The sequence below is a fragment of the Clupea harengus genome, chromosome 9 (genome assembly GCF_900700415.2).
Source record: "Clupea harengus chromosome 9, Ch_v2.0.2, whole genome shotgun sequence".
Taxonomy (NCBI): domain Eukaryota; kingdom Metazoa; phylum Chordata; class Actinopteri; order Clupeiformes; family Clupeidae; genus Clupea; species Clupea harengus.
The window spans coordinates 2,126,831-2,152,385 of record NC_045160.1 but is presented as its reverse complement, the minus strand read 5'-3'; the positions used below and the strand labels follow the sequence as shown (position 1 = coordinate 2,152,385).

Genomic DNA, 25,555 nt, shown 5'->3' with positions numbered 1-25,555 from the left:
TTTGAATGTAGGTTTTCAGCAAAACAGTAAAACGATGTAATATTGTTTACACAAGGGATTTGGATGAAAGTGAGCTGTGGCTTCTCCTGCAGTCAGAGGAACTACGTTTTCTGGATTGTCTGTGACCCCTACAGTAAAGAAAAGACAAACATATCTTTCAAAAACATAAAAGTAAATGTAGCACATTGACTTCAATTACTATTGCCTTTTATTGAAGAGGTGTTACTGTCTTCAGGATTAACAGGTTGACAACTGCCCTAAGGCCTCAGCTTTTGTAACAGGAGTCACTAGAGAGGAAATCGTAGTGTGCACTGTAGTAGCATAGGTTATATATGTATCTGTACTGCTTGCTTACTGCTGTGCTGTTTCACGTACCTGGGCAGGTTGTCATATCGGGACATATATGACAACACAAAGAAGAAGGTTCCGATGACAGCTACAACAACAATCCACATTAATATCACAATCGAGTCTGAAAAAAGAAATCCATATTTGTACTTAGCATCTCGCTGGTATGTCTGACATAGATGCAACACAACTGGTTTATTCCCTTCTGACTGCCTACGTCATACACGTAACTCACATTTGTTGTATTTCAGTTTACTCGCATCCACAGGAACTGGGTCCAGGTAGTCATAGTAGTACTCATAAGTCCATATGTATCCGGTGGAGTTTGTTGAGTTAGCCATGATTTCAGTGATCTGAAAGTTAGGTCTCTTTTCTCACAGATGATGCAAATGAGTCAGACCAGCCCATGTTGTTAGAACATCACTCAGTCTGTGTGTCAGGGTCAAAATGTAATGGCCATAGACGGGCTATGTGGCACTTAATGAAAATGTAATGTTATGTAATATCTAATGATTTCTTCGAGTCACAGTAAAATTGGCCTTTGATTTCACAGTTCACAGATCTTTACAGTTTTACACAGTGATTATAGAAATTAGTTGTATTTGCTAACTAATTACGCCAATTGCATTTTCTCTCAAAACATGTATGTATCCTGATTACACATTTAGTGTTTTGCGTGCATAAAGTCAACTAAATTTAACTTTTAAAATAATTTTCAAAATATTTTCATGGGCTGGGACACACGTCCTGGTGCAGTTCCTCCGCTGTCCGCCGCTTTACTGCGTTTCTGAACACACCCCGTTTACGAGGACGGACATGCGAAAACCGTCGCATCGACGGTACGACTATATACTTTGACCAAACGTAATATAGCTAAAACTAAAGTTGATCGGGATTATAGAATACGCTTCCAAAAAGCACCTTCAAGGTGACTATGGATGCAGTCAACGCTTTTAACATGGAGGTTGGTATTCTTTTCTTTCTTGAGCTGTTCTGAGTGGCGTTTCTATTTCTGTTAGCTAGCTAACGTTAGCTGTCGTAGAAAGCTGACACATTTAGAGATAAGGCCTTTGGGTAGGTCGCTAGCTAACGTGAATTATTGTCATGGACCACATCCACTGGGGGAATTTCGAAGCTATATTATTGAAAATGAAATACATCGAATGTATTAGTGGCCATATAACGTTACGTAATGTCTTTTTGTCTGGTTTTGTTATTGCAACACGTATAACAAGCTGAACTGGCAAGAGTTATCGATACTTAGCTAACGTGATTTAGCTAGCTTAAATACTTAGCTATCTGCTGTAAGCTAACTATCTGTTCGAGTGACCAGTTAGCCCTTGAAGTGGGTTTGGTTAGTTGCTGGCTGGTTGGCTAGCAGAGACTATTTTTGTAGTGAGGTGGTGTGGTGCTAGCTACCACCCATAACTTGAACTAGGCGTTGACTGGGCGCAGTTACCCATGTGATGGGTAGTGTTAGCTAACTCCAATGTGCTTGTAACCTTCTTGTGCCACGTATTTGCTGATTAGCTGGCCTGCTAAAGTGAACCTTAGCATTAGCTACGTTAGCAAAACAACAGCAGTTTGGCTAGCTGTTACCTATACTATGCATGAGAAGACGGCCGCTGGGCAGATCGGCATGTGTACACTACTTTAAGCAAACTGTTGCAATACTATGTTGGCCAAATTAACGTTACCTGGCTTTGTAATTTGATGACGCACTTCTAATTTCATTGGTTAATTAATCGTTTTCCAAGATGTTGCAATGTTCTAGGAAGCATTATTCGATATGCCGTTATTTTCTAACCTATTTGGCCAATAGCCAATGGCGATGCCAATATTTGCGACCACTTTGTACCAACCAGCAAAACAATCTTTTTTCTGTGGCACTCCTGTAGTAGCATTAACGCATTCCTCTTATCGTTGAAGAAAACGATATAAAACACTTCCTTTGATTCTAGCATTACCCTGAATGTATCCTTTGACATGTGTAGATATTCACTCATGAAAAATTAGTAAATAATTGCAACTTAGACTTGATGCAAAAGATGCCACATTTTTTTTACTAACATATTCATATAAAAATGTAACTCTCATCCTACTTGAACAGGTTTGTATGACGCTTCCCTGAAAAGCGAAATTAGCTGTCAAGCTGGTCACCTTTTAACGTAATGGATTTCATCTATTGAATCCATATTTCAGTCCCGAGTAATGTTATCTGAAGTTTATTTTCTGGTGGAATATAATACATAATAATATAATACACTCTGGCAAGTAACTGGTAACTGCATCTTAACCACCTGCTATAAACAGAATCATTTTGACAAAGTTACCATGCTAATTTCTGTGCTGGTTTGTACATTGTCTTTGAATGACGAGGGTCAAGATGTTGAACTTCTATTCATTAAATACTATCAGGTTTGTTTAGAGTGGTTGAAACTCGGGCAACAGAGTGCTGTCATATTCAGGGACTGTCACCCTGCCATATTTTCATAGTCCTTAACTGAGTGTACTGACTTGTCAATGAAGATGTAAATTGTCCTTGTAAAAATGGTCCTTGTGACCTTTTTTTTTTTTTTTTTTTTTAAATCAACACTTCAAGTCTTTGTCTTGCCTCTTCTTTATGTCTTGCTGTTCTGTCTTCCTTCCTACAGTTATTCTCCATGATAGACATGAAGCCCCCTATATCTCGGGCAAAAATGATGTCTATAACTAAGTCCGCCATAAAGGCCATTAAGGTAGGTCAAATAGAAATTCCAGTAATTGTTTTGTTCATGTGATGCAAAAGTTCTGCTCTTAAATGTCTTACTCTTCCTCTTTATTTCTCATTTTTGCCAGTTATACAAGCATGTTGTTCAGATTGTTGAGAAATTCGTCAAGAAGGTATGTCACCGACTCATTTTGATAGTGTAATTAGTGTGACTTCATGAATCTGATTAATATGTAGTTTTTTTTATCCCTTCCAAATGTCCTCATGTTCTATCTGTTTTTGTATTACCTCCGAAGTGCAAACCTGAGTTGAAGATCCCAGGCCTTTACGTAGTGGATTCCATCGTACGGCAGTCTCGTCATCAGTTCGGTATGGACAAGGATGTGTTTGGGCCTAGGTTCTTGAAGAACTTCACCGCAACCTTTCAGAACCTTTATATGTGTCCAACTGATGACAAGGTGTGTTGTTCAGTCAAGGGCACTTCAACACAACACGAAATGTACAATGTGAATGTTGAATAAATTCATGACCTTGTGTGCATTTTTCCTTATTCAGTGTAAGATACTGCGTGTGTTGAACCTGTGGCAAAAGAATGGGGTTTTCAGTATGGACATCATTCAGCCTCTGTTGGACATGGCCGCAGCTACTATGATGCCTATAGTGGAAAATGGCCTTCCAGCTGCAGGTATTCAAAACATTTACAAAAGAGGATCTGTTTTGCATTCAGGTGTACCATTGTAAATCTACTTTGATGGGGACAAATATTGTCATGAACAAAAACATCCGTGGGTGATGCATTTTAATGTGCATGTTGTTTTAAGGCCCCCCTGATGTGGGTGACTGACATATGTGCATACCCCTTCCCTCAGCCTCCCCACCCCCAGCTGTGCCGGCGGAGATCTCGCTGCCGGTCACCAGTGCCTCCATCGTGCAGGCGCTGCCCCAGCTCCAGAACTCCGGGGCCCTTGCAGCCGTGGCTCAGCTCTTCCAGTCCTCACAGGGTCAAGAGGTGAGCTGGGATGCCGTTAACTATGCTGTGCCGTTAAATGATGGCTGTATTTTCTCTATCTTACCTTTCCTGCCGCATATTTTTCAGGAATGTTACTACCTCGTTTGCCTTAAAAAATCGTTCTCATTCAACATGTGTGTTTTTCTTTGTGTGTGCAGTTGCAGCAAATTCTCCAGAATCTTCAGCAACCCCGGGTTTCTGTGATTGAGGGCTCATCTGGAGTAGCAGCAGCTGGACCCCCAATGGCTTCATCCCAGCCCGTCCCTCACAGTCTTCCCCATACAGAGCAGAAGAACTCCTTTGCTAAGGTAGAGCAGAGCATTCACCTCCTCAGATCCCCCAGTCCAGTTCCCAGGAGAGTCATTGATGTATTTACGTTGTTGTTAAGTGGAGTAGGAGTTTCTTCAAGTGTGCTTTTTTTTTCTCCTCCGTTTTAGAAACTTCTTGACCGTTTTGACTATGATGATGAACCAGAGGCTGCTGAGGATGTGAAGGACGACTTGGCTCCGTAAGTCATGGAGTTAACTCCCAAGTCTCTTTTGATTTATGTAAAACTTCCCATAACCTCTTTTACTGTATGTGTGAATATACACATTCTGGTAGATTGTGTGTGAAATAATCGTTTCTGTTTGGATGTAGAAATATGCAACCAAATATGCAGCAACAGATGATGTACGCTCAGTTTCCTGCCCAGATGCCCAACCAGGTATGTAATTACTTCCTCTATGGTTATCTACTAATTTCAAGGGGAGCCAAAACGTCTGAAATAACCTTTGTATAATTAGGCATAATTATCTGGTATGAGCACTGAATGTGCAGTGTTAAGTCTAGGGTTTCTTTTTGCTTGTAGGCCATTCACTTCAGTTGTTTTCCTTCAGATATCAGGGGTTATTTTGCTCTACGGTTAAGTGAGTAATTAATGTTTTAATACAAAGCCAGTCTTGTGTGGTGTCTGTGAATCCACTTCTGGTGCGCTCGGCCATTCACATGCATTATCTCAAAAGCTCATTATGGTTGAGTGATGATTGACTGCTTATCTCTTTCAGTAGTATAATTATCTTATTTCTATGTCAACACTAATGGATACATGAAAAAGTCTTGATACCACAATGTATTGTCTTTGATTGTATGCTGTACTATTGTCATAGGCCTCTTTTACACTGGGCACATGTCCCTACCACTTTTTGCAATCGGCAATTTCATCCCCATCACTTCTGACGTCTGAAAATAGATTCTCACTACAGTGAATAGAAAGCTTCTCGAAGCACTCAATCACCAGTTGATGGGTGAGGGTTATCAACTCAATTGATACAGTTGTCCATCAAAAAAGTGCATGCGATATCGAATGTCAGACACGTTATGTCTTCCTGGCATTGGGTGGTTTTCAAATGCCCTTTTGTCTGAATTTATGTCTGATTCGGTAAAATGATGCTAGGCTAATCTCCAGCTCCTCATGTCTAGCATACATTGTGCTTCATAACTGAAATAACAGTGGACTTAACTCTGATATGTGAATAACTTTATTGGACCGTATAAAAGTAAGATGTTTATTATCATTAAGTGTGCATAGCAAGCTAGGTACTGCTAAGTTTGTTGAACACATGCTGCAGTTGTTATTCTGTTGCTAAGCTCATAAATTGTGAAGTAAGAGTCTCAGTTGTGAGGTGCGCAGGACTTGACGCCTTGTGGTTTTTGTAACTTGCCTTGTGCACAGTCCCGCACTATCGACCCCGCACCCGAGGACACCAGAAGGGAGGGTGCTAATTAGGAGGCTAAAACCCCTAGATTTGTTGCTAGCACCTCTTTTCCAACTGCAGAGTTGTGTATCAGCAGGCTGCTAATTGACATAGATACGTTTAAGCATGTTTTAACATTTTTGTTTAAAAGCCCTACAAAATCCCACCTATGAAATTTGGTGCATTTGTATTCAGATTTACTCATCGTAATAGCAGAGGTAGACAACACAATTGTAGGATGGCTGTATGTGTCCCTAGCACTATTTGGACCAAAATGACACCCATGACCGTTATATATATATATATATATATATATATATATACATACACACACACACACACACACACACACACACACACACACACACACACACACCATGTTGCCCACGTCTTCTGTTCTACACCGTAGATATGTGTAAAAGCTCACACCAGCTTTTTGTGTCCCCCCAGCCTTGCCCAGGGCAGATGCAGGCGATGGGCCAGCCCCTCATAAACCAGCAGATGGGTGCCATGTCCTACATGCCCCAGGTGGAGGCCAGCGCCCCTACTGCCTCTCATCAGCCTCAGGTAGGACAGGCACAAATACGTATGACTTTGAATGTGAGTGTGCTTTTTTTGAAGGACGAGTTTTGCATTTTTCGTGCCGTTAGTTAATAAAAGCCACTGGCTTCAGCTTTGGGAGAGTTACAGTTTCATTTGAGCATTTCAGTAGGTTTGAATGCAGTCCAGTGACCTTTGAGAACTGGAAACTTACGTTTCTTTTGAAATGATCTTAAACCATGCACTTAACTTTAAACGAAGTACAAAAAACATTTACGTTTATGTTTATAATATCTATAAAAGATGATGCGACCAAGCACTGATGCCAGAAAAATCTCAAAATAATCAATCTCAGATAAGGATTGGGTAGAAAAACATATCCTTTAAATTAGGGATGCACCGATACCGATACCAGTATCGGTATCGGTGCCGATACTTCGTTAAAATACTCGTACTCGTTTTTGAATTGCCGATACCAAGCACCGATACCACTCATCAGTATTTCACTGCATCAAACTGGCCGGGCTATGCTGACACAAAATGTGATTTATTGTCCTACCTGTCCTACCACTCTCTGCCAGACTAGTAAGTAGCTTATTTGCCGTCTTGTGTTGCATTTGCTTGATGTTTGACTGTGTTAGGAAAGTTTGTCATAGTGTCAAAGTATTTCAGTATACAGGTTTCGCTAAATTTAGCTGCTAGCATCTCGTTAGCGATTAGCAATTCCGCTGTGCTGCCTTAACGGCGATTTGGGCTCATTTTAAGATAAATGACGACGACAGGAGTAAGGCACAGTGTAAGATCTGCACTGCTACGGTGTCGAGGGGCGGAAAGGAAAGTACTTTGTTTAACACAAGCAATTTGATTAAACATCTGAAGACACACCATAGTGCTAAGTACACAGAGTTCACTGATGCTAGTGGCGCAAGACCGAAGCAACCAATCTTAACTGACGTCTTGCAAAAGAAAAAAACGCGCACACACAGAGAGAGAGAGGTAGAGAGAAAGACTTATAGTGCCACATAGGTTAAGTGATTGTTTGTGTACTTGAGCAGGAGATTCTTCTGATCCTTTTGTAACTGAAATGTGCTCTTGTGCTAATCCAGTAATAGTTCTGTTCACTTTTTGTTAAGCAGACTGTGATGTTAACTATGCAGCAAATTGAATTGCCTTTATCTGGTTATATTTGCATTTAGTCTAATGTGATGATATTGTCTGTTTGAAGGCTTTTTTGTGTGTTAAAACCAGAAAGCTCTGTTTATTTTTGGCTTGGGATAGCCTTCTGTTAATTTTGTACTATAGGCTTGACATAATCTGCAGAGGATAAAATAAAATCTGCCTCCAAATTAATTGCACTTTCATGGAGACCAAATCTAAGAAGTATCGGTACTCGTATCGGCAGGTACACAAATAAAAATACTCGTACTCGTATCGGTTTGTAAAAAAGTGGTATCGGTGCATCCCTACTTTAAATTCCTGTGCCACAGAATGCAGTGCACATTCCTGTGCTGTCAGTAAATTCTAATGAATAATGTATTTGTCCAACCTGAACTATATTGTTATTAATGCATGATTGCTGCTGCTTGGATGGCTAATGTCTCCGATCCCTCAGGTGGCTGTGATGGAGGGCGATCCATCAGGGAGGCGAGACAGAAAGGATGACGCACGAGGCAGGAGATCACGATCCAGGTTTTAATCATTTACTCTGTTGCCATACTGCCAATCCGATGCACACAATGATGTTTCATTCCACAATGATGCTTATGGGAATGATACTTTGTGAATATGCATAGGCATGCCAAAGAGGTGGCTCTTCACTGAATGTTGACTGGCCCTCACAATCCACTATCTTAACGATTCAAAGGGTAACAATTGGATTATAAAATGATTCTCTATGCATGCTTTGTATTCATAAATAGAAGCACTCAGATCTGAAATCCATTTTCCCTTTTAAGCCTTTTATTAAAAATCGGGTTTATAGATCAGAAGATTAGAAAGACTCACATTACATAAAAAGTTGTCTTCTTTTTTTTTTTTAAAGAAGATTAGATTACCCAGCATTAGGCCTATGTCTAAATACTAAATAGTTTGCAGCCTACTGCATTGTTAATACAACTTCTATAAAGATTTGCCATTAAAACAAATTCTACCCTTCTGTTAGGCCTACATGATAATTCAGTTACTCTCCTTTAAAACAACATAACATAACATAAAAACAGCTGTTTCTTTTTTAAATCAAATATGATTATCCATACTACAAGATAGACGTATCTCTGGTAAATAAATGTAAAACCTATTGAAAGCTAACATGACACCCGAGGAAGTACTAGCACGTAGGCTACTAGCATAAAGCTAAGTAGCAGAGCTATAAAACAGCTGTGTTCATTCACTGATATAATGACTGCACCGTTACGGTAAAATACATTTAAAATATGATCAAACTGAAGTGTAACTGTACCTGGCCGCATCACAAGACCCAACCATTTAATTTTCCTACATCAATGCAGAATCTTTCACTTTAGCATTGCAATGCAATTATCATTTTCCCTAGCCCTACTATGTCTTTTGAATGCCCTTGAAGGTACCATTCTGATTTCCCATCTCTGCATCTCTCTTACTACAGATCGCCCAGAAGGCATTCGCCCTCACGCTCCCGCAAGTCACGCTCCGGCTCTCGCTCCCGCCGCTCACGGTTCCATCGCTCACGCTCCCGCTCAAGGGACCGGCGCTCCCGAGACTGGCGCTCGCCCCGTTCCCGATCAGAGGAGAGAAGGGAGAGAGAGAGGGAACGGGAGCGGAGGCAGAAGGGACTGCCCCCTTTAAAGAGCAAAACACTTAGTGGTGGGTACTTTCAGCAAGCAAACTTTCAATTAATTTCATTCAATCTCAAAGTATGACACTGTTGTTGTTGTTGTTGTTGTTGTTGTTTAAGCTAATTTTGAATGCTGTTGTTTGTTGTTATCTCGTAGTGTGCAGCACTACACTGTGGGTTGGCCAGCTGGACAAGAAAACTTCACAACAAGACATATCATCACTACTGGAGGAGTTTGGTCAGATTGAGTCCATAAATGTGAGTCTAACCTGTCTGTTTAACTTAGCTGTCTGGTATCAACAATTGAAAGATGTTTATTTATTTTATCACTTTAGAAAAGTTAGGTTTGAGAATAGAGTGGATAATGGTCTCGGTCAGGACCCAAATCCCTGTTCTTGTGAACTCTATTCATAAGCTGTGATGGCCACAGGTCAAAACAGTGACTAGTGCACACACCAATTTTAATGGGTGGTGCTGCTGCTGCTGCTGCTATCAGAAGAAACTCATATGCTTGTGTGGTTTGTCATTTGAATTCTGGAGGAAAGTACCCTAGAGGGAGGTACTCAGCTTTAACACAAAAATATCGTTATCTGATTGCTGATTAGGCAAACACGTCCCCTCTCCTGTACTCTGCGTTTCCCATTTACTTTGCTAATGGAATAGCTGTTTACTGGTTATGACTGAACCTACATGTACTTAAAAAAACATGTACTTTTGGAACACTTTTTGCAAAGTTGAAATACTAATTAATTAAAGGTACAGTCCATGATTTTCTTCTCCCATACACTTGGTCAAATGCCTTAACAACGTGAAAAGCCCTATCTCGAGCCAGTGTTTTGGTTTGTCCCTTCTGGGCTACTGTAGCAACATGGCGGACTCCTAAGTAAGAGGAACTGCTGTCTTTGTAGATACGAAGGGCTCATTGTAAGCTAATGAAAACAGCGATTCATAGTTACAGATACACTCATGATACACTACATTTCTACTGTAGATGCTGCTAAAACTTTCGCGTACGAATTTTTTCACTGTACCTTTAACCGACTGCTTTAGTCTGATATGAGGTTCATGGAGTTTGTAACTACAATTCAATTGATGGAAAAATAGATATTTGCATACAATGTTGGCTGTTGGATTTAGTTATTGTGTGGTTTTGATCATGTGCTTAAGGTTTTAATACTGTGTCCTGTTTTTTTTTGTTTTGCTTTTGAGTTGAGTTGTTGTTTAATTATGCAACTTGTGAGTAGTCGCGTACCAATTTTTACCAATGTATGCCTGATCAGTGATTAGGTTATCACAGTCTCCTTTATTATCTTGACCTATTGGAAGAGCAGAATTGATGGTTCGAGGATGGGTGCAAATCATACAGCGCTGGTACCTCAGAACCACATAGCCCATAGCGTGGTGTGTGCTGGCAACGATTTCTCAGGCCCATCTTTATTATCCAAGTATAAATATCTTTGTGGCAAATATTATAACGTCTCACATTGGTGATGTTGATACAGGAGAAATATATGGTGCCGCTTCCAAGGTTTGAGTCTGTGGTTTTGCTGTGGAAATGACACATTATTGACAGTTAGATCTCTTTGTTAAATTTGCGGCATTAGCTTTTAACTGTAGGTTATAGCCTTAATCCCCATTGACCTTGTTTCGTTGTGGTTTAAAAAAAAAAAATTAGATTTCCCACATAGATGCTGACTAAAGCTGGTTGTCAAACTCATCAGTTGTCTAAATTACAGGACACACCAACAGTTCTGGGAGGCTGTCTGCATAGATTGATATCAGTTGGGGCGATATATTGACCACCATATTTGTATTTATATCAGCATTTTGTGTTTTTTTTTATTTTATTTTTTTATTTGGTAACATTACTACATATTATTTTAGATATACTTACTAGGATTGTATGTACCATTATCTTAACGACCAATCTGGAGTGGTCTGCCTTCAGCCACATGGGGAAAATTCCTGGCTCTTATTTGTGTTTATTGTGCTGTATGCTGTGGCTACGTGTGATGTTCAACATGAAGGCAAATGGATTATTGTAGTACTTTTGAGGGATGCATGATATTGGATTTATGCCGATACTTTCCAACTAATTCTGGCTCATGGCCAATATCGATATTTATATATAGACATGGCTTTGTCCTTTCATTGCAATGAAACTTGTGTTAAAGGAGATTGCATATACCCCTCACATGATTAATGCTTTACCATCATTGCAAATTTGCTATCGGTGTTGCATAAAATACTTTCACATAGCCGCCATAACCAATCTTGTTGAACACACTCTTCAACATTTACATAATGAATGCAGCATCTCATCAGACAAGCAGACATTTTCATCAGCATGAACATTCATATCAGGCCAATGCCGAAAATGAATTTTTAAGCCTTTATCAGCTGACACCGATGGTGTGCCAGTATTATCCCTAGCGTCCCTAGCAATGCCAACTTCCTTCTCGCTAACAGTGCTGTCTTGAGAGTTGTTTCAAATAAGGCTTGATAACCTTTGACCTGTCTCTCTCCCTGTCGCTGCCGTGCCTCTTCAGATGATCCCCCCCAGAGGCTGTGCCTACATCGTCATGGTGCACAGGCAGGATGCCTACAGGGCCCTCACCAGTCTCAGCAGGGGGACGGTCAAGGTCAACCAGAAGCCCATCAAGGTATGCTCCCTGTGTCCAAATCATTGGTCACCGTCCACAAAAAAAAAATGAAGTCTCATGCTTAAAGGCATGATTTGATGTTTTATGATGCTGCGCCAAACGTTACTTTAATAAATGAGTATCGTAATTTCCGGACTATTGAGCGCACCTGAATATAAGCCTCACCCACTGAATTAAAAAAAAATATATATATTTTTAACATAAGTAAGCCGCACATGTCTATAAGCCGCAAGTGCCTACCGGTACATTGAAACAAATTAACTTTACACAGGCTAAAATGAATATCAAAAGTAATACAATAGTGATGCATATTATTAGTTTTGCCAGTTACGATAAGTGCACTGTTGCTTTAAGAGAGCGCAGTTGCAAGAGTCAATCAGAAGCTAGAACGTTAGATTGAAGACAGCGAGATAGAAGAAAGACGCTAGTTTGAAACCAGTGAGCTAAAGAACTTGAAAAGACTGGATTTGTATTGTTGTAAACTTTTTTTAAATTTTCTAAAGGGTTTTGAGTTGTGTTCTGTCTACGCCGGTAGACTGTGGTTATTTTGACATTAGTGAATTTATTGAGAGATAGATACTGAGAAATCGCGTGGAGCTAAGCATCCATGCGGCTCTATCCATGCTAGCATCCTAGCTCCACAAAGCCACCGTAAACATAAAGCCACCGTAAACACAAAGCCACCGTATACAGTCACAGGTATCAGAATCCATAAATTAGCCGCGTCATTGTTTAAGTCGTGAGGTTCAAAGCCTGGGAAAAAAGTAGCGGCTTATAGTCCGGAAATTACGGTATACAGCAAAAGGGATCTGAATTATTAGTAGTTAAAACTGACTAGGGATTTAGTTTATGACTTTGATTAAGTTTTTAAGAGATGCCTTGTAAGTTTTGAACTTGGTTGGCTGTGACTGACACCCTCTTGGATAGATTGCTTGGGCGTTGAACAAGGGCATAAAGACCGATGTGAAGCAGTTGTGGGATGTGGAGCGCGGGGTCACATACATCCCCTGGAGCAAGGTCAAAGTGGAGGTCCTGGAGACCTATCGGGAAGGAGGCATGCTGGACGCTGAGACTCTTTGTCCAGGTAAACACTAGAGTTGTCCTACAAGTGACGAAGCAGTCATTTATTTATTTCAAGAAATTATCACCTCAAATGTGTGATTGTTAGTAGTTATGTTGCCTTTAATATAATTTTACCAACTGTCATTATTCAAAATATGTGGTTGTAAGAGGGTCAATGGATAGTAATGTGTGTTGCCTGGCTTGGCTGTGTGTAGACTGGGACGGCTCTGTCAAGGACCTGGTGAAGCCTGGAGCAGGAAGTGGAGGTCAGGAAGGACGCCGGTCAGAGGACCACTCAATGTCTACGGTACAGGTAAAAGCTGGCGGGTTTCAAATGGAACTCCTCAGGAATTGTCAATGTTTTGTCTTTATGTACTGTCTAGTTCTTTCTCATCTTTTGTGTGTGGCACTTGAAGTTTGTTTGAAGGTACTATGCCATGGCTGTGAGTTGCGTCCTCAGGATTTATTAAAGCAGAAGTCTTTCCTCCTACTTACTTTGTTTGTTGTCTAACAACACAACAGCTGCAATAAAAATACACCAATTGAAGTAGTTGAACTAGGAAATTAGATGATTTTTAAAAGGGGGGGGGGGGGGTAAATCGCAATTTAGACCACAGCTGCTGTACTATTCATTTCTTAACGGAGGGATGATACTTTTGTGTCAATTTCTCAGTTTCAATTAGAACTGCTGCTTAGACAAGCGCACACAACTCTTGCAGGACATTGATGTATTTGCTTGATGTATCATGTGTTCCTTAAATGCTGTCAGGCAGTTAAGTCCTATGCTTGAGACAGTGAGAACTCTCTGAATAGACAACCCGTCGAATCCTAAAGCCACTTTTTTAAGCCTTTATGCACTTTAATCATCATGAGCAAAGAACAAGTCAGTTGTGTATCTATTTATTGTTTTTATGATGAGGCTTTGGGTGGGTGAGGCACGTGGCATAAAAATTCCAATAAAGTTTTTAACTGAGTTTGGATAATTGGTCCTCCGACTGTCTGCCAGTGAAACGTTCTCTCTGTATTTTGTGTCACCTGTGTAACGCTGGAAAAGAGGGTCAGTGAAACGGTACCTTAGCACCACACAGACTGCTATACACAGATACACATATTTTACTGATTAATTATGTGTTGGTGGAACTTAAGAAACGATTATCGCACACCAACCTGCCAAACCAAAAGAAGAAACAAACGCAGAAGTGATCATGAGTGTCTGAAATGCTGGTTCTCTGCCTGAGCACACCTATATCTGGCCTTAGGTGACCTTTTGCAATAGGAATGTGCACATTTTGGGCGACATATTCGCTGCTGGACATCTTTTTGGACACACTTTTGCGACTTCAGGCTTGTACTAACAGTTACAAGATGTTCAGTTGGAGTCCACAACATCAGGTAGGACACGGAGGGAAGATACCAATCTGGGCATGGCTCCACATACTGGAATATTATCGTTGGCTCATGAACGTGAAAAAAGCGTCTGCTGGGTAAAATAAGAGCAGAGGAGATCTTCAGACACTGAATGGTGTCAGGCGGACACTTGAAGGACATTTGAGGATCTTTTGCTCCACCGGTGCAATGCACTTGAGGGCCCTTTGGTGATGGTAAGGAGCATTCCCTTTGATGCTATGCTTATCTAGGTTTCCGTTGACCATCATTAGATATAGAAATTTCAGCTCTTTTTACCCTATGGAAATACACAACTTATGTCTGGAGATGGCCATAGGCAGCTTGTAGCCAGTTGTATAATAACATTTTGGACGGTTATTGGCTAGTGTCCTCAGACAAACAAGGCTTTAATAGCCTGATGTGACTTCACTCTGATCATTCAATATATCAGACATTACAAATACGTTTACTTGTTGCTTATACCTTAGGTTGAGGGAAATATAAAAAAGGGCATTTAGTTCTATAATATGCTAGTCCATGTTTTAGTCCATAACTGTTCCCTTTGCACATCAGTTAAGTGGTGCAATTTTTGTTAATAGATATTCCAGAAAAGCTAAAGGCTACCAAACTGTTCCCTTAAGTGACACTATTGACCTAATTTGTGTAAAGTCTGTATAACAACAGATGCCATTTTGAATTTTAGTGCATATGTCAGTTTAAGAAGTCTTGGGGGACTCACAAGCCACCTTCCAATGGAACTGCAATGTTTTTTTTTAAGTAGGCCACTTTAAAACGGCACGTGTCTCTGTGTGTCAAATGACCAATTACACTAACAAAAATAATGAATTCATTTTACTTCCTTTAGGTACAAATTCATCAATGTAGATATTGATATCCCCTTGATATTGAGTTTGTACAACTTGCTGGGTAAAAGCTGACTAATGCATAGCCTTTTACAAAACCCCAGTTTGGCATCTGAATGTATTATGAACTGGTTGTCCATGTCTCCACCAAAAGAATGTTATTTGTGGTCATCCCAGTGTGTAGCGGCCAAATCTACCTGAAGTACTTTGACTTATCCACAAGCAGCAGTATCACGTCAGATCATCCGAATACCTACTATTAGAGAGAAAATGTGTCAAATATCCTTAAATATTGTTCGGTACATAAGTACAGAATGTTCTTGGGTTCTCACAAAAATAACAATTATGTAATTTGAAAAAAATCACAGTAATCAAATCCATCAACATGCCAATCGCCTTGTTAATTTACGAGATCTTTACTTTTATTGCTCACGTGAGATGCGTTCTGCAGTCCCATTCATCGACCAAAATAACAGTTTAAGCGTCGTTGGCATGGGGGTAAAGTTTTTTTCAGTGCCATGCAATGGTGTTTTGGAACACAAATGAAAATCATGGATGTGATTGTCCCTTGGCTGAAATGTGAGAAGACGACTGAGAAACGGCAAACCTTAATCTGTCTGTGTGAGTACACATGGATGTGTCTCTCCCTCTTTTTGGACGCTTAATGAGATCGGTGAGTTGTGTTCAGCCTGTGTGGCCTACTGATGGGTTTTAAGAGTGCATTCTTAGGCCAGTCCATGATGTTGGTGTTTAGTGTGGTCTTTTATTGCCTCTGTGTCGCTGATCAGGCATTAATTAAGACGGCTCCAAGAAAAAAATGTACTCGATCGACGAGTTTACAAACTAGTTCAGAATCAGAGAAAACTGATTTTTAGTCATTTCCTCACTTTCATCTCTTTTTCAAAACTGCTGAAATTCTATTCCTGTGTGGCTGCATTAATTGCATGCATATCCTGGGGGAAGTATAAGGTGCCATCTTTACATCTGTATGTGGTGTGAATAACTCACTGACTTTGATCAACATTTCATTCACAAAGTAGATGTCATGATGAAAACTGATAAAACACACACCGCTTGACTGTAATGTGATGGTTCGAACTTAATGATCTATTTACAGAATACACACACAATCTGGGAAGGCATCCACCCTTATTGTTAATACTCTTCCATCGTGATGCATTATCCACTTTTTATTAAGATGTCACTCAAGGACTCTGATACAAGAAAACATGCCTGCAAATTAAAATGGACCTGCAGATACATTCTTGTCTCAAACATGCGATTTTTGATAATTGCGTAAACCCCTGGTATGATACGTTCCAGTTTAATTATGGCACATGATGAAATCATTAATTGTGTATTAGGTAGAATGTAGAGCTTTAAAACTCTCCTTTCCTCTGTACCAGTGTCACCTCTGAGGACTTTCTGTTTAAAACTGTCAAGTTTCTGTAGACAGAGGAGAGGATTTAAAATGTAAATATATGCACATAAAAGCAAAATGACCTATTATTTCTTTAAACTTGTAACATCCTAAATGTTTATGCATACCCTAAAGGAAAGTGCTTCCTTGTTCACAAATCACAACACAAGTGCAAATAAATGACTAAAATCGTTTGTAGAAAAAAACTTTCAAAGTCAAAAAGATTGTGGTAGATCTCCTTGACAGAATGTGACAGTGTTTTTATATATATATATATATATATAAAAAAAGTTTAGTGACAAAGTACAGATTTGGTAAACCAGACTAAAACTCCCTTAGCTGTCATTGGCCTGACCATTTCCAGGAGTGAGATTCTAGAACGTGGGCTTGAGAATCCGCCAGTGCCTCACCAAGGTGAGTCATTGTGGATGTTATGGCGCGTGGATATCGGATGTTTCCTCACTTTGGAATCGCTGACAAACTTCAGTGTTCAAGAGGTAATTGATGAATAGCTCAGATGAAATCCGAATTCAACTGGGGTCACCCTCAACATTGGCACAGTCATTTTGCATTGGTGCATCTGGGTGTAGAGCAAACTATTATACACTTAGGCATTTATTTATTTAGTTAATAGTTGTGTCAGGCAATTGTCTTGTGTTGTATGCATTAGGTTTTATAAGATGACCCACTGTCAGCAGTCATTTAGAGGAAATCTCATTTAGTACAGAATCTGCAAGTCTGCAGTGGTGGTTTAAAATTCAAGTTAGAAAGGGTTTGTGTCTTGTTTTATGCAATCTGTGTTTGAAAAGCTCATAATTATTGAATTTGAACCCATCTGGGTAGAAAGTTACCTGATCACCAGATACAGTCATTCTGGTGTATTTCAAAAATATGCACACTGCATAGTGAAGGAAATGGAACACTTGATCTGATGTGTCCTTGAGCCTCCCATCAATCACCCAGGAAAGCAGCCAATAGGCTTTGCTTGGGCTTCACTGGCTGGCTTGACCACCTCTGTATATGTCTATGCTCTGGATCTACTGCCCGTGTTCCAGGTTGGATGCAGAGGTGAGGGTAAGAGTAGACATCACCCCGCCTATACTGAGAATCCAAAGTCCGTCTGAAAACACAATGAAAAAGGCAGGCAGCAGAGGTCATCGGTATTGTAGTACATTATCAATGCACCTACAATCTACTGAATTGACAAGTGTTTAAGCACTAAATATAAGTTGTTTTTTTTTGCTGATGAATGCCATCTAGTGGAGAGAGACAGCATGTGTATTGTGATACATATGATGTACTTACACATACCTGTACAGATCATTGGTAGCAAAGAATGCAGTGTACAGTGAAAATGTTATGAGCAATGTTTAGATTTCAAACTAAAGTTGCACTCTGAACACTAAAATCTGACACTCATAGCGATTTGGAAACTTTATGGTGCCACATGATGGCTGGCATGTCTGATCATCCAGAGTCCTATATTGGGATATTTACCACTGTCAAACAAAGGCTAGAAGGTGATTTATTTAACTGTAGACTTCCTCTCTGATATTAATGCCAAACCCTTTTCAGTTCGGAATGAGTGCATCGATCTCTATGGGTCTTAAATGAAAGTAGATGTTCACGTGTGGGCACTTTGTGTGTGAAATGTGAGACTGGATGTAATCATGTCTGACTTAGCAGACAGTTAAGTGCAGGGTTTTGAACTTGGAGAGGCCTGGTTAGGGCATGGACCCTCATGGAATGGATAGGTACATTAGGAGGGGTAAGTGTAGCCTTTTGTTGTCTGTTATTTCTGTTTAAAGTCATTTAGATGAAAATGCCTTTCAGTGCAATTTACACACTTGTTGCTGAAAAGTGAATTAAATGCCACAGATAATTTAGATAATGAAAGTCCCAAAAAGAATCACTGCTGCATATTTTGTGTGCAGTTACACCTAGTATTTTAGCGGTCATTCAGGCAATGACATCGCAATGCTGATAGTAGTCACTGGGCATTTATCTGCAAATGTTACATATTACCCTAGAGCAAGCAAGATTTCTCAACTCAGATTGACAACATACACAGTATAAAATGTGTCCACTAAAGGCATGTTTATTATTGATAGTGGTAAAATTGTATTAGACATTATATTTAATCCGTCTCTAAGCACTTTGACAAAACAAAAAATCCCAATGAACAGCGTGTATTTAAAGAATGAAGCCCATATTTATCTGCAATGCTAATTTAGGGGAACCTTACCTTGCAAAGAAAAAAATCCTATGACAAGAGGAAATGTGTAACAGGGCTGATAAATACTGTTTAACTGAAGTCAACATAACAGACATACTGACAGTCAAAATAATTGCTTAATGTTTATAATCCCTGAGACTAAAATGTAATGCTCAAATTGTTAATGAGTTCCCTCTCCAGCAGTAATAACCTCTATAGTCCATTGTGCTCAAGTTAAGAAATGATTGCTGCCTTTTTTTTTACTCATGTAAACACATGTTAGAACAGGCCACTAAGACAAAGCAAAATTCTAATCCCAAGATAGGTATACAATGTACTGCAGAGGGTAATGTACTATAGTTGTGTAGGTAATTATATACTGACTATGCAATACAGGACATTTCATAGAGAGAAAGGTCAGAGCTTGTTCTCCGTCTGTTGACAGATCATCCTAAGAGGTTGAGTTCTGCTTCCTCCCAATGCAGCCCCACAGATGCCTCAGTTCAAATGGTGTCCACGTATTGCATCAGTGTCTTCTTCCTCAAATAAAGCTCACATATTGAGAAGTATTACATCATTTTCTTTTGAGTGTGGACATTGAGGATCTCTCAGGCTACCACTAAAGTGAGGTGCTGTTATAAACCTTTCACATTTCCTTTGTCTTACTACGAATGGTCTCTTCTGTATCGTGGTGTTTTCTCCTCTCACTCACAGGTTTCTTGTCTCTCACTGTGTCACTCTGTGTGCTTGTTCAGGACCCCACTTGCATTATTGTATTTCCATGTTTCACTGAGCTTACCCCTTGGTTTTGGAGTCAGCTTTTCCTTTACCACCAAATCACAAATCAGTTTTAATGTTAACACTGTATTAACTAATACTCAGCAACTTTCTGACTATATTGAGAGGACCTGCAATCACTTGGCATACATCAGTTATTATATTTCTATTTAGCATGGACTAACATTGATTGTCTGTTCAATGTTTACAAAGTCCTTGGTCCCCACACTACTAAATCCATCAAACAGCTAGCTTGTTTTACACTTTAAACAGTGAGACATTTTATGGGAGATGTGAGCATATGACCAAGCCTTTTTGACTACCAGTAGTGGTATTATGTGCTGGTGCTCTCATGTACCTAACATCTTATGTTTAAATTGTATGTCAAATATGGACAAGCACAAAGCGGTGGTATCCTACAGACTCTTTATAGGCCCTAAAAAGTCTATAAACATAAGTGAGGCACCACATGATGTACCCTTTCTTGAGTCTATATTATAGTATATATTATACTTTACATTATATATTGTATTATTGTTTGATAAATTAATATAAAGACGTTAATATTAATGAGACAGAGACCAGCAATCAGAATTATACCAGCGCTTTATCTTTTGCCAAAGAGGGAAAGTGTCACAACCAAATATCATGAACAAACTCCAAAGATGAGCTGGGCGCCGCCAGTCTTTATATGAGTATAAAAAACATGTTTCATGAGCAGACACGGGGCGTTATTCTGTCCCAGGATATTGATATGTCTGTTTCATATCACTACAGAAGTGCTCTCAAACATGTCCTTGAAAGAAGAACAATGTGTATGACTATCAGTAAAAACAGGTTGTATGCCTCAGTAAAACAGTTATAGTTATAAAATAGTATAAGCATTCAGATTAAAATTGTATTACATTTCTCTATCAATTATATATTTTCACCTGTGTATTACTCATACATAAGGATATAATGCCATTCTCTACATTATTGCTACCAAGCTTGTACCGTCAGTGGAGTATTATTTTGATCACAACTTAACATACTCAAACCGGTTCAGGTAGACACTATGCCATACTTTTCACAATATATTTGTAATCCATTTTGAACACATTTTAAAAGGACTTGCACTATGCATTCAACAGCAATGAACGTGTCATTATAACACCTATCTACTCAATTCAGTTTTGCTTCAATAGCAGCGATGTGGGAAATAATAAGACTACACAGGAATTAGCCCTGACCAAAATACACCTAAGTGTGATGACGTGTTAATCAAAATGTGAAGTGATCACTTAAATATTCATACTAGTCTGTGATACTCTCCATTATTTCTGTAGGTTTCCTTTGTTTCAAATGCCAGAAGGTAAGGATGTAAACGACTGTAGAGGTTGTCCTGTACTGTAGCCAACTGCCATGCAAAAGAGGTTTCTGATAAGTGACCAGTACTTCAGTTATTTTTACAGCCACTTATATATGGCTCTATTTATGGTGTGTTATCCTAGCCTTTCATGGCACACACTATTGTAGTAGAAGAAGTATGACATTCATGCACCTCTGGAAATTTAAATAATGATGACGAACTAAAACAGGGGGAAACTATCTCTCTACATTATATGAAAAGGCAATACTGCATTGAATAGAGAGCCCAAACTGTGTATCTGTACGTGAATGATGAACTTAACATCACTTAATCGTTGCCCGTCATTTAAGGACAGCTGATGGATTAGCATTTTACCTTATTCATTCAATATCAAATATTCACATGAGTTATCAATGCTTACGGGGTTCCCGCCTCTTGAAAGATACAGTAAAGTACTTCACACAGGTAAATGCCAAAACTTGAAAGTTGATGGACTTAAGTGAGTTGTAGAACATGTTTGCACTATGTCAAATACATAATAACAAAATTGGTCAACCACTTGACCTCTAACTACCAGGAGGCCTTGATCAGTTTTTGACCAACTATGTTTGTAAATTCTACAATTAGAAACAAGTCCAGTGTGTGACCATGTGTGTATGACCATATATTTGAAGATGAAGGCAGGAATGATGTTCAACAAGACTGGATTGTACAGGCCAATGAAAATTAATTTAAGATGATGTAGGGAATAGGATGGAAATCCTATGTCCACACTTGCATGCTTCTATGTCACACATGCAGATATCATTTAAAGTTGATATGAAAAGCTTCAGTGCCTAAAAGCTATGTTTTAAACTACTAATGAGGAGCCTCAGTGCCTAAAAGATATGTTTTTAACTACAAATGAGGAGCCTCAGTGCACATCAGTTGTAATATGTTACATTTTTGCTGTGATTTCAAAAGTAACTGTAGCTTGCAAGTTGCTTTTTAGTATGCTAAAGTCACCTTAGCAGAGACTGGAGTTGATTTGCAGCTCTAATTTAATTTTTGCTTCACAGCACAGCAAAGCATCTGTACTTATGAGAACTCCTAGGAAAGAAGACTTGTTGAAACATGTGTTTTGAAAAGGGCTGTTTGTTTGTGTGTTTCTGTTAGGTGCCGCCTACCGTCCCCGTGGTCTCAGCAGGGAATCCTTCTTTCCACCCTCCCATGGGCCTTCCACCTCCAGCCATGATGCCAGGGGGTCCACCTCCTCCCTTCTTACCTCCAGGCTTTGACCCTGGCCAGATTCCCCCAGGTAAGACAAAACCGCTTTGTGCTCGACATATACATTCGCTAAGAAAGAATGGTTCCTTCCCTGTATCATGCCCTATCTCTGTGAGTATACATGCACTGCATACTGTGTGTTTCAACATGTTGTGGTGATCCTTACAGTGTTTGTGTGGTTTGTTTCATTCAGGATTTCCTCTGCCTGGTGCTATGCCTGCTACTGGACCTCTGCCAGCTGGCCCTCCCATGAACATGCCACCAAGTAAGTACTTCAGCTTGATCTTTTGTTGCCTTTTTCTTTGTATTTTTATCGGAGCTAGATGAACAGACGAACAGTTGGCTACCTTTGAATCGAAATTAATTATACTTTTATGTGAGCACAATCTTTCATCTCATTTAATTATCTCAACATGTTTAAATGTAATACCATATCTAATAACTTCACATTTTGACTACATTTTCCACATAGTGCTGGCCTTTTATCAGTAAAATGTTATCGATTATTTTTGTTTTGTTTCTCCCGTCACTTAGTGTCCGGACCAGGAAACTCTGTGGAGGAGCCGCTGAAAGACAAGATGGTTCCGGAGAATACTCCGTCCGATGCTCTAGGAATCCACGAGTCCATGAGTCCCCCACCAACAGTAGGCCTCCTCGGGGCCAGGCCCGGCATGATGCCCCTGCAGCGTCCTCCAGGACCACCCCCGTTCATGCCCCATTTCCCCCATGATATGCCACCCCCGAACATGCCTCCCATGCATCCTCCGATGATGCCCCGGGGCCCGAACCCCATGATGTACCGGGAGCCTCCACCTGGGCGGTTCCGAATGCCAATGCCCCATCCCCCAAGAGACGACTTCCACCCGCCCCCAGAAGATTTCCCCCCGCAGATGGACGACTTCCCGCCTCCTCACGGGCCGCACATGGGTCCCGAGGACATGGATGACTGGGAGGGTCCACCACCGCCGTTCGCCAACGATTGGCACAGGGAGCCAGGCTGGTACAGGGACCAGCCCCCCCACAGGGGGAGGGGCAGGCGTGGTTGGGGACGGGACAGACCAGGACCCGGAGGTCCAGGCCGCTTCATGAATCGCCATGAAGGGTTCGACTAGCATACTGAGCCTAAGCTCATTAGAGGAACTGTTGGGACACTGAACCACGTATTATTTTTAACGTGTGGGGAATAGTGGGACTATATTTTTTGGAAGACGTTACTACAGGGTGACATCATAGATTAAATCAGTGCCAACAGTTCAGTGATGATCACCAGTAATCACCAGGTGTTCTAACTTTAGATTACCCCAAATTCCCTCCAGCCTGAGGAACACTAACACATTGCTTATATGAAGGAGCGAACCTGAGTTCACCTGTCCGTTGAAACCACTGTGCTTTGTCCATTATGTAAGCTTGAGTATTGTCTAAAAAGAGAGAAGAAAATGTTTCTGTACATACAAACACACTGCTCAATCCTTTTGTATATTTTGAAATAGCATTTTGTCCAGACTGTACTATGTTTCTGTCAGAGCAGGAGATTGTTGTAAAACCCTTTGAAGAGTGTGTGCCCTGATGTTTTTTTCTTTCTTTCTCGGTTTTGACCTGAAGAGCGATGACATTTTTATTGAACAGTAAGGTACAAACATGAAGATGTGTTGCACAGTACTTTTCATCTTTGGCATTTGTTTTTAGTAAACTATTTTTGTATCAGTTTTGTCATTGGTCAGTCATTTTCAGATTAACATCAGTGGAAGACTTGTATCAAATGTAGATGGCAGATCGTTACATCAGATGCGCATCTTATTTGTGCTGTGGGATCACATCATATTTCAACTATATTGCGATAGAGGGCGCTATATTAGAGTTTTTATGAAAATTAGGACCCAATGAAATCAAGAGTGGGTTCCATTGAAAATCAATGATAGCCAAGGGCAGGCTATGTATTTGGTTATTTACCTGAAAATGTGTATTTGTAAGCTTGTGTGTTTAAATTACACTGTGTCATATTTTTTCTAACACTAGGCCTGTTTCTTACATCGCCATATAACTAGCGCGAGCTCTACATACACCAGTCCACCTATGATGCACCAAGAATAATGTCCTTAAATTGTCCGGCATTTAAGTCTAAGCTATTTAAGCTATTCAGATTCAAGTCTCCTGGCAAATATGATTTCAGATCGGTTACATACGCTTCCACAGTTGTTCATGACATTACCCATGTTTTTTAAATTCAGTGTGTCACCTTCACGTAGGCTACGTGACAGACATGAATGAGAGAGGATGGAGAGGCAGTAGTAGGTTTATAACTGGCAGCATCGTTTTTGGCTTCTCTCCCAGTTACAAAAGTGTCTACAAGTGTGAAGGCTCGGATTGGCTCGTGCACGGAGTTAGTGGCACTCTTGCGGTCCACTCCCGCTCCGTCTCCAAGGGCTGTGTGCTCCTCCCTTCACAGCAGTGTAGAAACAACATGGTAGCGCCTATGCATCGGCTGTGTAGTGCCAGCAATGCAGAGGCTGTAATTTTCGGGAGTGTAATAGAACATGGCTTATGAACAGGTTGGCCGCGATAGAAACTGATAACCACAAATTACTGGTTTCATGTGACAATACCGTTATGTTGGTTTTGGTACCATCATGTGCAAATGAATTAGCTTGATTAGACGCGACGAAACGTCTCCCCCAGGTCCTAGTGAGCGTATGGAATACCTGTGACCGTCACCTAAAACCGTAAGTTGGACGCACAATCTGCGTGTCATTTGATGCAGTGTACTTTCGTTGTATGTTTATTTGTTCACAATTTTTTATTTTGTTTTACATATGGTAGTTGAGATAGATACGACAGCATCCGTTTTATGTCGTTGCTTGTATAACCTCCCATCTGTTTCACATGGGGTCAATTTTAAATCGATTTAGACTATAGCCCACATTTTATTGGATTTCCTATTTGGTCACCTGCACAGGCAAAATAAAGTCGAACTTTCTCTGACGACGTGACATACCACCCGACATTCGTATTGATTGTCCGTCTGTCGAGCTGTGCAGTTTACCATTCACCGGTCATCTGTCAGTAGCTTCATCCCGAGCATGGCGAGGGTTTTCACCTAGTCTGTCCTTATTGTTGTCAGACAATCTAATGACTGGTATTGAGTAATCGGCATACGTTTCACACTAAAAAAAAACAAACAAACTGTTTGCTCTTCGTAGTTTCCTGTTATTGCAGTCAGGCGTTCTCACTGATGTATGGTAATTAATTAATATGTCTAGTGATCTTAGCCTACTGTGTACATCTGTAGCAGACTAAGACGGATCTTGATAAATATACCAAAGAGGCAACACTGTGTCACTTGGTATTTGAATGATGAACTGGAAATGTGTGTTTTATAACAAGTATTGGTTATTAGATC

The 25,555-nt window shown here is 40.2% G+C and overlaps 2 protein-coding genes across 5 annotated transcripts in view; both read left to right on the top strand.

Annotated features, from left to right (window-relative positions):
* Nucleotides 1–1,115: 1,115 nt before the first annotated feature.
* Nucleotides 1,116–23,862, top strand: scaf4b (SR-related CTD-associated factor 4b). Of its 2 annotated transcripts, none has more exons than XM_031573033.2 (19): nt 1,116–1,312; nt 3,003–3,086; nt 3,187–3,231; nt 3,355–3,516; nt 3,614–3,743; nt 3,928–4,067; nt 4,226–4,375; nt 4,505–4,575; nt 4,707–4,773; nt 6,254–6,370; nt 7,956–8,032; nt 8,967–9,184; nt 9,313–9,413; nt 11,705–11,818; nt 12,746–12,902; nt 13,096–13,187; nt 22,048–22,189; nt 22,352–22,423; nt 22,693–23,862. In XM_031573033.2, the coding sequence occupies exons 1-19, from the start codon at nt 1,283–1,285 to the stop codon at nt 23,268–23,270; spliced, it is 2,547 nt and encodes an 848-aa protein (XP_031428893.1). In that variant the 5' UTR covers nt 1,116–1,282; the 3' UTR covers nt 23,271–23,862. The 2 variants fall into 2 exon arrangements, with proteins under 2 accessions (XP_031428893.1, XP_012693403.2); XM_012837949.3 differs by having other exon boundaries at nt 13,096–13,193.
* A 103-nt stretch (nt 23,863–23,965) lies between these two features.
* Nucleotides 23,966–25,555, top strand: part of tiam1b (TIAM Rac1 associated GEF 1b) — a 56,141-nt gene continuing 54,551 nt past the window's right edge. For all 3 annotated transcript variants that reach the window (XM_012837866.3, XM_031573030.2, XM_031573031.2), the window contains exon 1: nt 23,966–24,878. The gene's annotated coding sequence lies outside the window, so the exon portion shown is untranslated. The remainder of the gene's footprint in view (nt 24,879–25,555) is intronic.

Coding starts and splice junctions, on each gene's coding strand:
- scaf4b (XM_012837949.3), top strand. CDS start 1,283: ATGGATGCAGTCAACGCTTTTAACATGGAG. Junction 3,517..3,613: donor TGTGTCCAACTGATGACAAG/GTGTGTTGTTCA, acceptor TTCCTTATTCAG/TGTAAGATACTGCGTGTGTT. Junction 22,190..22,351: donor CCCTGGCCAGATTCCCCCAG/GTAAGACAAAAC, acceptor TGTTTCATTCAG/GATTTCCTCTGCCTGGTGCT.